Source organism: Podarcis bocagei, assembly GCF_964188305.1.
Source record: "Podarcis bocagei genome assembly, chromosome: 15".
Lineage (NCBI taxonomy): Eukaryota > Metazoa > Chordata > Lepidosauria > Squamata > Lacertidae > Podarcis > Podarcis bocagei.
In genome coordinates this window covers 13,762,805-13,778,032 of record NC_138141.1, presented here as the reverse complement: position 1 = coordinate 13,778,032, position 15,228 = coordinate 13,762,805, and the positions used below count along the sequence as shown (strand labels likewise).

Sequence of the window (15,228 nt, the reverse complement as noted above, 5' to 3'; positions counted from 1 at the left end):
AACTCAGACTGAGATTAAATACTTAAGCTTCTTGTGGTTCCCTGTGCATGTTATGGAATTTGGTGCTGTGGTGCTTAAACTGCGGGCTTCTTTTTCTTTTTTAAAAATGGATTTCATCCAGTACTCTCCTTGGATTATTTGTGGTGACTAAATAGTTTTAAACACTGTGCTAATTTATTTAAATCTCTGCCAAGACCACCTTCGGCTGTGATCTTCTGTTTCAGCAACTAAGATTAATCAAACTAGCTACTTAGGATAGAAGAGCTGCAGGACAGCGGGGGAGGGAGGAATGTTGATGATTCATCAAATAGTAGTCTTGTTTCCCAGCCTGTTGGAGCTTGTATGAAGCCTCTTGATAAATTGGATGGTTGTTGAAGTTGCTAATAGACAACTAGATGATAATAGCTGTGTTTTTAATTTGCAGATCACAGTGCACATTTGGAAACATCAGATCACATGTTGAGCTGGAGCCCCCTGATTCTCCAGCCTCTTTCAAAAGACTGCAATGAAAAGACAGAAGGGATTTCAAATGGCGTTACGTTGGACGGTTTGGGGAGTCTTCGACAGCTCCAAGTACAAGAGACTTAAGGAACTGACCTCCTTCCCCTCCCCACTTAAAGCCAGTAACTGCACAGCAGAGTCGCTGAAAGAGACTTACAACAGGATGTTAATTATAAAAGATGCTATTTATTTTTTGGTGTAGTGTCCTATGAATGTATGTTTTTAAGAAAGCCTTTTGCCTTTTCATTTTATTTATGTCTTGAGAAATTCCTTCCCATCCTTCCCAGCACGACACCATTGTGACTATCTGAAGGTATGTTGTCATTACAGGAAACATACTAAAATGTTTTCCATGGACATTGGAAGAATACAGCTTCACTTTAGTGCAAACATTTAGGAGAAGTGCTTATTGGATTGGTTCAGATCCAAGCTGATCTTCAGTTTATAATTTACAATTTGGTGATATAACTCCACAGGATGGTTCAGTGCAAATGAAAACAGAATGAACTTTTGGCTATGGAAATTTAAACTGTTACAGCATATTAATGAACTGTTGCCACCTAACTCTAAACACCCTAATGTGGAAAAACATGGAACTTTCAATGGAAGTCTGGTTCTCAGTCAGTGCTAGCGAACACTTGTTGGAAAATGGCAGGACTGAAGAGAGGCTCATTTAAGTGAATGTAGTAGTTGAGGTGTGGAGTTCTTGCCATACTCGTTCCAGATAGTGAAAGGCACAACATGGGCAACAATTAATGGTTGGCAGACACATATGTAATCCTTACTGCTGGGTGGAAGAGTTGAGCATGGGTATTTTGCACCGGTGCCCCTTGTTGCCATTCTAAAGTGTTTTGATTTGTTTCCTGATGTTCCTGTTATGTGTCCTGTGCATCAAGGAGAATGTACAGGGCACATTTTCTACTTGGGTTAGGTGAGCTTTTTTGAAAGGCTTTGTAGGATGCTTGGGTTAAAAAAAGCAAGGGGAGAATTTGATGTCAGTGATTTAGGGAAGCAATCAAAATTGTTCTGGATTGAAAATGGCTCCCTCCTATCTCCCCCCCCCCTCAAATTTGTGTTTCTGGTGTTTGCTTTAAGGGTAAATAAGTTCATACACGGTCCACATTAAGGAAATAGAGAGGTAAACACCAGGAGGGAAATGGCCAGAATGGAGGAAGTTGAGAATAGTTGTCCTGGTTAATCCGCAGTTAGAACCTTTTATAACTAGTCACTTTCACAAGATGGAGCAGTATTGAGAGAGGTTTGAGGACAAAAGTGCTAGTTGTTGGTAGTTAAGTTTAGCAACACATTCTATGAAATAGGTTGTACAAACTCGCCCTTTGCCAGAAGTTGGTCCAGAAAAGGGTTCTGCTTTGGCTGCTTTATAAATACACTGGAGCATTACACAATCAAGCTTAGAATGTAAGGCCTCTAGAACATTTTGTTCATTTGGTTTAGGCACCAGCTTCAGACTCAAGTCCTTTGCCTTACACCTTCCCAGGGTTGCCAACTTGAATAAAATATTTGGGGGGGAGGGGGAGCTTCCCAGAGATTATCATGATTATTCTGTGTATCTTCATGGAACTTGGATAGTAGGTGTAAAAGCAGGGCAGTTAGGGTTGGGGGTAATGCAGAATGTTTAACACCCTTTTTTCACTTCTTTTGGAGTAGAAAATAGCTGCTTCACCCCACAGCGCCCAACACTATTCAATGGTTGTGTCAGACTTGCAGCCAAGTTGTACAACACCTGTATATGTATCTTTAAGAAAGCTGCCTGTGCTTCAGAAATAGCTGAGGGCACAATGTGGACGTCACAAGGCTAGCTGCATATTTCCACCTTCTCCCAGTTTTAACCAGCACAAATAAAACAAACTTACACTTGTAAAACAGCTCCACGAATTGGAGGCACGTAACACTATATTTGCAGTTGCCCCGCGGCAATATGAATTCATTTTCCTAGCTAGATCCAGGAACTAGAAACGCCCCGTTTGAAGAAGGGGTGAGGGGGGGAATAGAGGAAAGGCCAAATATACTGAATAGTAATTGCAAGCCCCATACAGAAGAGCAGAGGTGCTCATAGGTGCAATGTACCATACTGAGTAACATTTGTGTGTTTTGTGAGTGTGTGTGTGCGCGCGCGATAAAGACAAGCTTTGTATTTTTATATCTGTTGCAGCAATTGTCAAATGCTGTGTGTGTATATAGTGTGCGATTATTTTATATAATATATTATGTATATTATATAATTTTATAAATAAGGCTCCCTAATGAGAATTTGCAGTGCTTATTTGGGTTACTGTGCAAGGACCCCTTTCTTTGTAGGAAATTAGAACAAGATTCAATTTATAATTAGGCCCACAGAACATCTCTTCTGCTCATCTCCAAACTAAACTAACGGCTGGAGACTTCCGAGAAATTACTTTTCAAAGCCTTAGAGGGGGAGTGACAGCTAGCAAATGAATGTGACCTGGTGGAAGCAAAGTCCCAGCTGGTTTGGAGACAATTATTATATTTGCCTTTTCAAAAAGCAAGAATGTCAGAGTACCTTTGATGTGGGAATTTAAGGGAGTCTGGCACCTTCTCTGTCATACGAGGCCACTTCAATTCAAAAGAGTCCAGGCAGGTAACATGAGCCTTTTGATGTGGAACTGAGAAAGTCATACTTGGAGGCTGGGAAAGAGTTTGTAATCTGTTGTAGTATAATCTCATCAAGGACTGCTTTATTTATATTGTGTGACACTGTTTTAAGTGTTTTTCCTTTTTATTGTATTTTATTTATAAAAGTTATATATTGCCTTTATATTTTAGGGGGATTGTGAGTATTCCCTCAATCATAGGTGTGTAATTATGAACCTTGCAAAGCATAGACAAGTGGCCAAGTTTCTCTGAGCCACGTGCTCATTCAGTGTCCACTATCATATTAGATTCTGACTAGTGACTTCTGGCCAGGAAACCTAAGAAAATCTTGTTTTTGCATGTACTGATGGCTAATAATGTGCCTTCCTACTTGGTATCCACTTAAGCTGTCACTGCCTTTTCAAATTCATTAAGCACAATAAATTTGTGGGACTTTTTAATGGCTCACAAAGCACTTTCATGAGACTTACAGCATCTTGTTTAAAAACTTTAGAATGCTAGCTTCTCAATGTTTCTACTCCTCATGTCTTCACAGAGCTTTGGAACCAAATAAGCAAGTAGAAGTCTAAACTCCACATTCAATCTCATGCTTTTAGTGTTTAGCATATTTTCCCTGAATATTTCTCATATACAAAATTCATGATCAGAATATATTACTGCCACAGACAAATTCTTCATGTCTGTCATCAGTAGTTTGGCATCTGACATGTGTCCTCATGGTAAGATGCAGATTATGTTAAAGCAGAAAGAAAATGCACAATTTTGGCTTGTGATAGGTTAGATGTTCTCCTTTTGTTCATCCTCAAGGTCTCTGACTTATTAGAAGGGCTTCTGACTATTTTAAAATGGCAAGAACTGATGCAGCGATATATTATTATACCACAGCTATCCATGTTATGCATGGCACTAGCAGGTATGTAAGTCCAAGCACAAAATTGGAAGTATGTCCCACTGAAATCTGTCCTCCTTACTTCAATATAAGGAGCCAGTGCTGGGAAACAACTTCAGCTTTGACAAGTTTTTTTTAAACAACTTTCTTGATGGCATATGTCCTGCCTATGGAACTGAAGCATTTCTCAACCTGGTGCCCTCTGTATGTTGCTGGATTACAATTTCCATAATCCCAAAACATTGGTCATACTGGCTAAAGCTGATGGAGTCAACTTCTGAAGGGTACCAGGTTAAGGGATACTGGTCTTCATTATAAAAGGTCTTATCCCCCTCCAATCTCTTAAAGCAACTTGGTTAAATAAAGTATTGCTGTCTAACCAGCAAGCGTTCTAATATTTGTAATTCTTGTTCTTTTGCAAATAAATGGTTTTAAAGATGCATGTCTTTTGTATCATATAGAAAAAAATACACTATATTTTCCTTTAAAAGTTGTAATATTCTTTTTTAAAAAAGAAAATTGTACATATGTTTAAATGATGTAGGTTTGGGCAGGATTTTCCTTGTTTTTAATATTAAAGAGAATGCTGCTGCTTTGGTGTAATAGTTACAATTGCTGTCTGGTGTTTCAGTCTCCAATGTTTAAATCTGAATTCTCCAGAATTATGGTTTCCAAGTGCTATACCAAGTAAGTTAACTGCTTAACGGTGCTTTGTTATTGTTATTTTGGTATTAGTAGTAGTACACACAACATTTCTTTCTTTCTTTCTTTCTCTCTCTCTCTCTCTCTCTCTCTCTCTCTCTCTCTCTCTCTCTCTCTCTCTCTCTCTCACACACACACACACACACACACACACACCTGCGCATCATAAAATTAAATGATTGGTTAGTATACTATGTGTTTACCCCGGACATATGGGGATATTTTCAGGACCTTTTCAATAATTGTGCCCTGGTTTTGGAATGCTCTCCCCAGAAAAGTTCCTCTGGCACCCACTCTGATAGTTTTCCTACAACAGGTGAAGTCCTTTTTTATTTTCCCAAGCTTTTTTTTTTACTGAACCCAATAGATCAATTGGGTTATTTTTTTGCTGCCCTCTATAGGTTTGATGTTTTTTAGTTTATACATAAGTTTATACATACATTATTTTATGGTGTTTAAATTGGTGTTTGATAATACATTTGGAATAGTAATAATAACTAATAATAACTAATTTCAAATCCACTATTTGGCACACACCTTATTTAAATGGTGACATTAGGTCAGCCTTCTCTCACCTGGTGCTGTTCCAAAGTGTTGAACTATAACTCCCAATATTCCCTAGCCATGGCTTTGCTGCCTAGAGCTGATGGGAGCTATAGTCCTGACACCTGGAGAGCAGGTGAGGGAAGGCTGCGCTTGAGGATTACAGTGCTTCCATGTGTTTGCCACTGCCATCCCATAACCAGCTGTTGCTATACTGCATTGGTGCTTAAAACTGCTGTGGAGGTTTCATATAAAATATCAAGCGCTTACTATGGTTGCCTTCCTCTGGGGACCAGTTTTTCCAGCAGACAATTAGAACAGGCTTGTAATAATTGTGGAATTGGATGCCATTTCAGGGACAAAAAGCAAACTGCACCTTTTTCACATAACGTGTATGCTGCCAAGCCTTGTGTATTTTTAATATTGCCTGTTGTGGATCTGTGTTACCTGTCTAAATGGCCTTTAATGTTTGCGGCATTTCAGTTATCTTCCACAACTGTCAACTCTGAAAAGGGCCCCCAATGAAGTTTAGAAGTGTTTTTATAAAGATGAATACATAAGAAGCCAGCTGCTGAATCAGGCCAGGGGCCCATCTTGCTCATCATCCTGTTCTTGTAGCGACCACCCAGATGCCTGGGGGAAGCGTGGAAGCAGGACCGGAATGCTACAGCATTCTTCCCTCCTCACCACCTCAAGAGAAGGACATAAGTTGAGAAGCTCCTAGATTGCTCTAAGGGAAAGTGTAGTGTAGTCAAACCAGCCTGTGAAACTGCTCTGCACCAAGACTGCTTCCTGCAGTTGGTCAGACTGCCTTGTCTATAAAATCTTACACTAGAAATCCTCACAATTCCCTACGAGACCCCTCTCCAGCTATCTCTGAGTAGCCACTGCCTTAAAACTGGACCTGCAGCGACGCCTCCACAGCTTCTACATCACTCCTTTGCCCACCCATCCTCATATAATTGGTCAATGATTTTTGCCACACCCCTATCTCCTTGTTTCAACTTTTTGAGCTGCTGTTCTGCCTATCTAAATATGTTCCACAAATCCTATGATCGCTCTTAAGAAGGTAGGAAATGGAATCCTTTCTTGTCATGGCCTACGGAGACCGTGGATGTTGCAGCCTCAACATATACCCCAAAACAAGATTCCTTGAAGGAACCTGCTTTTAAAGTGTTCCCTGATCCAGATCCTAAGAGTGGGTTCCTGTGATTTGAATTACATAGTTGTGAATTATTTCCTAGCTGCGTGCCAATGATGAGCAAAAGCAGTACTTGGTGTTAATGCAACCCTTAAAAGGAGAGGAATCTTCAAAAAGTCTGGAGCCCAGTGACAATGGCTGAAGCCACATGGCGCTGTTGGACTCAGGCAGAGGTCAGGAACTTGTGACCCACCACCAACATCCTTGACCATTGGCCATGCTAGCTGGGGTTGATGGGAACAGAGAGTCCGACAAGACCTGAATGGCCGCTTGTTCCCAATTTCTGGGCTAGGGAACCTTACAGAAAGGCAGAATGTGGTGGTATGCCTTTTTAATTGCAGAGAAACCGGTTACGCAGGAGTTGGGCTTCCAGTGACCGAGGCACAAACTTTTCTTTGGTGTAGATATTAGAAGAGAATGTCTGTGTGGTGGTGGTGGTGGTGAGGTTGCTACAACAAAATGCACTGTGTACAGAAATGTGATAGCAAGCAGGCAGATTGCTTGGGTAGTGAATGCCGTCTCCCACCGATCCCATAGACAAGCTGGGGGGGGGCGATATGTCTGGGTCTTTGCCTGGGCCTTGTTTGCTGAAGAGTCTCATTGTTCCAGTTGCTTAGGGCTGCTGTTTTATTGGCCCAGGCAAGTCGCTAATGAGAGATGAGAGGATGCAGGGATTCCATGGCAGATGAGACCGGGTGGGTGCTTGTGGGGCTGGCAGTTCCCACAGTTTTTCTCACTGTCCTCTTGGGAGACAATGAAAGGAATGTCTCCTATGGTTAAAGTAGCTGTTGACATCCTATGTTCTTTGAGGCACTGGATTTAAAACTAGGAGGGATTAATCTGATGCAGCCAGAACTTCTGTTAGCATGTGTGCCCCTAACCACCCCCTTTCTCATTCATTTCAACAATGAGCTGAGCAAACAACTGGCTCTTCAATCCATTCCTCTGTCCCTGATCATCAGCTCAACCTCTCCTCCACCTGCTAAGATTTGGACCACCATAAATCACCAAGGAATGGCTGTGTTGATTTCAGCAAAAATAAATAAATGGGAGGGCAGGTACATGTCAGTAAATGAATGTATAAGCTGCCTTTCCATCTTGAACAGAAGATTCAAAGGTCACAACATGTTGGAAACAGAGAAAGAGCAAAATTGGCCAGCTCATGAGCTGAAATCAGCCAAGGGAGTGATGCTGTTTGACTGATGAAACTCATCGCAACAAATAGCCAGTGTGTTGAGCCACAGCTTGGCAGCATAGTTGTGTGTGTGCGCGCGCATGCATATGCAGGCATGAGACATGGACATAGCCCCTGGCATCTCCATTTAAAGCAGGAATCACAGAACTTACCTAGGCAGCATTTAAGGGCATTGCAAGAAGGACTTGCAAGCAACCTAGAGCCATGGCTACAGGCTCTGTCTGTAGAACAATTATTAGCTCCACTTTTCCAGGCAAACTCTATCCCCCAAGGATAAAGCCTAAATGTGACAAAGGGGGTGCGGGTAGGGGTGTGGTATCATTAGTAATAGCGTGTGGTGCAGTAAAGTAATTTTGGACTATCGCCTTACAGTGACAACACTTTTTAGACACCAATGTGTATAATACACTTCACTTCAAGCTATGGGAAACCAGTCCTCTGTTTATGCCAACTTGCCTGCTCATGTTGCTGAGTGGGACCCTGGGTGCCTGTTCCAAAGTCTTCATGATGCCACTGGCAAGAGTTGTGGTGCTCTGACTGGGTGAAGATTTCTGCACATGGTTCTTGGGTATATGAATTTTGGGGTGATTTACATCACATGCTCAAGAGACTTCTTAAAATTATTCTTCTCCCTGGACCATACCATGTCAGGCAGTGGGATGTGGGGGTTGAACTGCCTGGGGGAATACTCTCTCCCACCCACAAATTTCTGGGTAGAGAAGAACTAATGCAGCCTAGCAAAAGACAAGAATTCTTACCTTGGTGGGAGATTCTCTCACTTTCAGCATTCAAGGTGCTGTTGATGTGCAGGAGCATTCTAACATGCAACTGCTCCACCTCCAGTCCAATTATACAGAATAAGCTCTAAAGTTCAGTGTTCTTCCAGTGGCCCATCCATTTTTGTTCCTTGGTGTTCAGGCCCTTTATCAGCACATTAGACCAGAGATTGACTATTAGTGGCCCTCAGGTGTGGTTGGACTCCAGCTCCCATCAGCCCCAGCCCAAATGGTCAATGATGATGGGAGTTGGAATCCAAAACATCTGGAGAGTCACAGGTTCCCCATTAGATTAAAAAAAAAGAATCTTCTTCACCTCCAACAGCTAACCTATAGCCATTGACTTAGAAGTTGTCTTGTATTTGCGCAAGAGATGGACGCAGCCATTCCCAAGGAGCAAAATAATTTTGCAAAGCCCTGAAATGGGTGCATGATACAATCGCACTGAGGTTTCCAAACTGGGAAATTAGTCCATTGGTTACCACACTTCTTCTTGGACCTGGGGCTCCAGATAGACTACCCAGCCTCCTTCAAAAGACAGTAAGGAAGAGGTGGTCCGAGAGCCTAGGCTGAGCAGAGACGTCAGACCCATTTCAATAGATTCGTCCAACCATTTCCATCAAGCAAGACTTAACAGGAGGGGCGGCAGGGAGGGTATAGCTATGGCAAAGAAATATTTCCTGAGTTGTTGTGGATCAAACACAAAGGTGACTGTCAGCTAGTCGTAAGGGGCAGACATGGGTAGAGCTGTGAGGGCAGCTTCTACCGAAACAGGAATCACCACGAGACTTTTATTGCTCCTCTATCTCCAAAGGGCACCCATAAGAGTGAATTTAACCTGTAGGATGACCATTGGGGAGAAAGGATAGCATCTATCTCTACCAAAATGGCAAGATCCGACCTGGGACTGTGCTTCTATATCTTTTAAATGGAGTTATTTAAATGTAGCACTTGACTTGATGCCTGCTTTCTGCAGGCATAGGGTGTGCAAGGGAGTTCCCTTTGGGCAGGTCCCTTGTACAGGCTAATCCAGAAGCCTTGGCTCTACTGCCCCTCAACTGCTCTTCTTTGCCAATACAAAATCCTGAGTACACTTTAGGGCTTCTGATGGTACATTTGCAGCCACATTTCTACTTGCCCCACATCTTGTGGTGTCTGGCATCAGGCAGGTGGGTGTGGTTTTGACCAAGTAAATGTGTTTAGGATCTGGATGATAGGTTAGTTTGGGCCCTTTCTTTGGGCTCCTTCACACTTCCCCTTGTCCCGTGCCAGGGAAGTATGGCTTTGAGCAGTTTTGCCTTTGCCCAGCAACTGTCCCCTGGAAAACCAGCACTTTAGCGGTGATTGGGAACCAAGGACAATCTGTGGGGAAACCCAATTGCCCTTCGTTCCCATTCAGTGCTAAACCATGGGGGGGGGGGTTGGGGGGGAGTGGTGGGGCAAACAGAAATGTGGATGAGCCCTTGCACTCATGGAGATATCCATTCATCAGAACAACCAAAATTTTCAGTCAATGGCTCACAGATCCCATCACAATTGGCATTGTCTCCAAGAGGCAAGTATCTTCTTGAGATAGGCAAAAACGACCTTTTCTTCAGCCTACTATATATCTTGCAAACTGAATGTGTTTGCTTAATGTCAGCTGAGGACTTAAACAAGTTCCACTTGGATGGGAGTTGTAGAAAACAGCTTGGTGGTTTCGATCTAGCCAGCAATTAGAGAAATAGGTCTGAGGTTTAAAGCAGGCTGGCAGCCAAGTAAACTAAAAAAAAAACCCCACCTAAGACAAATATTGAGTTAGAAGCAAGGTCTTGCTTTCCATTTCTGCGGTCGTAATTTGTGTAATGTTAAATAGCCACCTGCACATTTTGGTTTGAACGTAACTGTCAGAGAAACCGGTTTTTAGTGGCAGAGCATATGGGCCACATACAGAAGGTCCCAGGTTCTGTCCCCAGCATTGCCAAATGGGATTGGGACAGTCCTGAAACTCTGAGGTGGTGCTGCCAGTCAGTGCAGACCGAGGGGTAGCAAATGTGGTGCTTTCCAAATGCTATGTACTGCATGCTCCCATCAGCCTCAGGCAGCATAGCCAAAAGCCAGGAGTGATGAATGTTGTTATCGAGGGAACATTGCATAGGTTCCAGCATAGTGTAGTGGTTAAGAGCGGCAGTCTCGTAATCTGGTGAACCGGGTTTGCGTCTCCTCTCCTCCACATGCAGCCCCACTCACCTCACAGAGTGTTTGTTGTGGGGGAGGAAGGGAAAGGAGATTGTTAGCTGCTTTGAGACTCCTTAGGGTAGTGATAAGAAGAGGAGGAGTTTGGATTTGATATTCCGCTTTATCACTACCCAGTGAGAGCCAGTGAGCCACTGAGAGCCAGTGTGGTGTAGTGGTTAAGAGCAGTAGTCTCGTAATCTGGGGAACCGGGTTTGCATCTCCGCTCCTCCACATGCAGCTGCTGGGTGACCTTGGGCTATTCACACTTCTTTGAAGTCTCTCAGCCCCTCAGTGTTTGTTGTGGGGGAGGAAGGGAAAGGAGATTGTGAGCCGCTTTGAGACTCCTTAGGGTAGTGATAAAGCGGGATATCAAATCCAAACTCCTCCTCCTCCCCCCTGCCCCCTGGTGAAAATATATTGAGCTAGATGAACCAGCTGTCTGACGTGATACAATGCAACTTTCTATTAATCCAAAGCAACTGATCCTGATAGCAAGAGCTTCTGCTTCTCAGCAGATGGTGGCAGCTCTTTCCCTAGTACATCTTAAGGGTGGATTTAGCCTTAAAGGTGAAGCTGGAGTAACTAGACTCTCATCTAAATGAGTAACCTCTGAGATGCTGGAGGAAGAGAGGAGGTTAGGACTCTATCGTTTTCTAAAGGAGCCCAGGGACAAAATGTAAGATTGGATTAATAATAGATAGACTAATAGGACATGAATTTGCTGAACCAATTTTTAAAAGGGATACAAAAATGGGAGACGTGAGGAAGTCAGGAAAATAAGCTAACTAAAGAGGAGAAATCAAGAAAGAGGAAATTTTTGTTTTCTTTCACATGTGTTCTTTCTTTTTCTTTTTTTTGGTGTTTAATGTCTGTATTTTTGTATTTTATAACTTTGTATCTTTTTCGTTTTTTGTATTTTTCTAAACTTTTCTATTGTTAAAACCTAATAAAATATTATAAAAAAAACCTAAAGGAGCCCAGGGACAACACACCTACTTAATATCCCAGGCACTTTCAGATTCCTCCTTCTCCCACTAAGGAAAAAAAAAGATTCCACACTGTCAGTGCATCAGACTGTTTAACAGCGGCAACCAATCATTAGCAGTGGTTTTCTGCACGCCCACTAATGTACAAAGAAACCAGCATCTGTTGGATAACAGGATTTTGTCCCAGGTCTCCCAGGTGAGGTCTCTGAATCTTCAGTAACCACATGCATACTAAAGTGGCACCTCTGAGGCTTCTCCGTCGTCATTCCTAGACCAGGAACTGCCCAGCCAGCTTCTACAAAGAGGAAGGAAAGAAGCACATCTCTTTCTCTAAGGAAGGCATCCTCCAGATTTTTCACAGGCTACCCCTTATTTGCTGCAAGGAGCTTTTTGATTCTGTGGCTAGCGCTTAGATGTGGCCTTCTGCCTTCAAAGAGGAAGAAGCTTCAGGGTCTGCGACGAGAAAAATCTTGCCTGATTCAAGGAGGGGTCTGATATCTCCCTCCACTTTCCCTCAAGCATTGCAATCCTTCCCCATATCAGTGTCTTCCCCTTGTTGACCTGAATAGCTCTCCCCAAGCTATTTTGACTACCGGGGAGTCAGATTTCCTGGTGGTCACGGGGTGGCGGTCACTGTGATTGTCACATTAACTGGAGGGTCATCAGCGGTGGGATCTGGGACAGGCGCTGGAGCTGGGGCTTCTTCCTGGGCCACTGCCGAATCCTCTGGGGCTTCTGTACCCTCCCCGGGGCTAACCTCTGTAAAAGGAAGAAACACATGCACAAAGTATATAAGAGACAGTGGTACCTTGGGTTACAGACGCTTCAGGTTACATACACTTCAGGTTAAAGACTCTGGTAACCCAGAAATAGTACCTTGGGTTAAGAACTTTGCTTCAGGATGAGAGCAGAAATTGTGTGGCGGCGGTGGCAGCGGCAGCAGGAGGCGCCATTAGCTAAAGTGGTACCTCAGGTTACGAACAGTTTCAGGTTAAGAACGGACCTCCAGAACAAATTAAGATCTTAACCCGAGGTACCACTGTACTTGTGAGAGGTGGCATAGGAAGGGGGGGTTGCGGGTTACCGCGGGTGTCATCACTGAGGAGGGTGACCATGGGGCCTGGCCTGCAGCACGCCTGAGCCACACCTCTCTCCTGGGGAGTGACATGGTGGCACTGGCCCCTGCAGGCTCCGCGTTGCCCAAGATGGCAACGTGGGGCTTGTGGACTCTGTGGAGGTTCTGCACAGCATGCTCTGTCCTGGCTTGCCCTGCCCCGGGTTTAGGGCATTTGCGCCGCCCCGGGTGCCTGAGCAGCTAGCTACACCACTGCTTGTGAGCTGATGGGGGAAAGGCATTCAACAGGAGACGAAATGCAAAAAGACTTTAAAAGACTATATGCGACAACAGCCGCAAGAATGCTGCTCGTCCAGAAGTGGAAGGAAGAGAAAGTCCTAACCAAAGAAGAATGGATAACCAAGATGATGGATTATGCCGAAATGGCAAAGATGACCGTGAAGATCAGACAACAAGATGATTTAAAAAAAATAGTCATGAGTGAGGAAAAGAATGATAGAATATCTTAAAGACCACTGTAGATACTTAAAAACGTTATCAGGATTGTTATCGTACTTATAATGTAATATGATTTAAGGTAAAAAAGGAGATAAAACGGATTAGATAAATGTAATTATATGTAATAGAAGGAAAAGGAAAATTGGAAACCAGGCGTGGGGGTGTGGAGTTCAGGGATCTAAGCAGTCCCAGATGTATAGAAATTGAAAATGTCTTAAATGTATAAGAATGTTGTTTTTTAAAAATGAAAAATATATTTTTAAACATAAGGCAGTCAATAGTTTCTGCCTATGTGCACATGACGTTCTATTCTAGAATCAATGGAAACTGCATACTTGGGGGGGGGGTTGTTTTTTTTTAATGTAGACCTATTGCACGATCTAGACCTATTGTATGTTTTTTTGTTTGTTTTTTTGCCCAGAAAAGTGCTTCTTGAGAAATAGGTCCCTTTCTGAAGAGAAGGACTCATTGCTATTTGATTCTGTATTACCCTGCCATGTGTCCATTTGGAAAGAAATGGAGGAAGTCCCGGCAACTGGGGGATATATCCACATCTGCATAATGGCATTGTGAGTGGGCACATAACAAGATTGCAACCACTTCCTTCTTCATTCACCTGCCTCGTGCACAGTGAGGAAAAGGCATGGGAAATCTAATCAAAGGAAGCTTGTCAAATGTGTATCAAGTAGCCATGCCCACCCTTGTGGACAGCAAGAACTAGAACAGGCACCCCCAAACTCAGCCCTCCAGCTGTTTGGGACTACAACTCCCATCATCCCTAGCTAACAGGACCAGTGGTCAGGGATGATGGGAATTGTAGTCAAACAACAGCTGGAGGGCTGAGTTTGGGGATACCTGATCTAGAATAAACCTAGATTGAAAGCAGCATGTTGACAACTCCGAATTGAGAAAAGGTACATTTTGGTGCTACAAACATTTGCATATACAGGTCTCTGTAATTTTTTGCTAGAATCTGTTACTAAGTTCCTTCTTTCCTTGGACCATTCATTGGATAGGGGCAAAAGGAAAGTAAGATGGGGAGAGATTTTCTGAAGAGAGGCCTGCCCTTTACCTCAATTAAACCTTTTGAGGTTGCCAAGGCTTTTCCATTTAGCCCCACATCATTTGCAGTTGTGTGAGGCTCTTGTCCTGTCTCTGTAATTTCTCACCAGCGTTGCCACATCATTGTGTGTTGAATCCCTCCCAAGGCATTCCAGGAAGTGCGGCTTATGGGAAGCAGCACAAGACTCTTCCCACAGGGCTCACTTCCTAACAAGACCCAGTCAGGTGAGCTGTACCCACTTCTGAAGACTTCAGAGAAATCCCTTCCCTCCCCCTTTGCAAAAGAACCTGGGGCAGAGAATCAGCCCCTATTTTTGCAGGATGAGAGTGTTTGGGGAAAACAAGGGAGGGATTGTTGACCCAGATTGTTGACTCCTAGGTCCGACACTTTGTCCCAATGAAATGCAGGTTTTGTGCTTGCAAGCAAACAGAAACAATGCCTAACAATGGCAAGTTGGGTGCAAGGAGTTTGTTTTGTATACCTGTGATCTTTTTGTGTGCTTTGGGGAATGCAGTGACTCAGCACGGTCAGAATCGTGGAATGTGACTGAACAAAAGCAGGGCAGGAGGATGCTGAGACTTCCTATATTTTTCAATGAAAACCAAACTCTCGACATAAAAAATTCAGGCTTCAATTCCAAAAAGAGAGAACAGATTCATGTGCCTAATTAGGAAAATTGTACGCTGCTGCCATTCCCAAAGAGGCAAGCTGCTGTTCAGTTTAAAAGGGAGCTTGCCTCTTCAAAACTGGGAATGGCAGTGACATTTATGTACTTATAAATAACCAACCGTTTCCTTTCCAGAGAACCAAGTTTCTGAATGGATGAACTGAGCTGCACTATGTCAAAAGGCATGTAAAATCTGCACTCATTGATGCCTTTGTCCACACATGTGAGTCACCAGTTCCTGCTGTGGTTGCCAGTCCTCCAGAGTAGATTTTCAGAGGCAC

The 15,228-nt window shown here is 43.4% G+C and overlaps 2 protein-coding genes across 8 annotated transcripts in view; one reads left to right on the top strand and one right to left on the bottom strand.

The window, feature by feature from the left end:
* CDON (cell adhesion associated, oncogene regulated) overlaps positions 1-4,636 on the top strand; it is a 121,429-nt gene extending 116,793 nt beyond the window's left edge. For 4 of the 5 annotated variants that reach the window (XM_081171613.1, XM_081171612.1, XM_081171615.1 and 1 more), the window contains one exon: positions 425-4,636. In XM_081171613.1, coding sequence (XP_081027739.1) covers positions 425-588 — 164 coding nt within the window. In that variant the 3' untranslated portion in view covers positions 589-4,636. The remainder of the gene's footprint in view (positions 1-424) is intronic. The other variant, XR_014002356.1, reaches the window with a different exon arrangement.
* Positions 4,637-11,717: 7,081 nt separating this feature from the next.
* The window catches only part of VSIG10L2 (V-set and immunoglobulin domain containing 10 like 2), a 174,004-nt gene continuing 170,493 nt past the window's right edge, over positions 11,718-15,228 (bottom strand). For all 3 annotated transcript variants that reach the window (XM_081171631.1, XM_081171630.1, XM_081171632.1), the window contains one exon: positions 11,718-12,403. In XM_081171631.1, the coding sequence (XP_081027757.1) occupies positions 12,261-12,403 (143 nt within the window). In that variant the 3' untranslated portion in view covers positions 11,718-12,260. The remainder of the gene's footprint in view (positions 12,404-15,228) is intronic.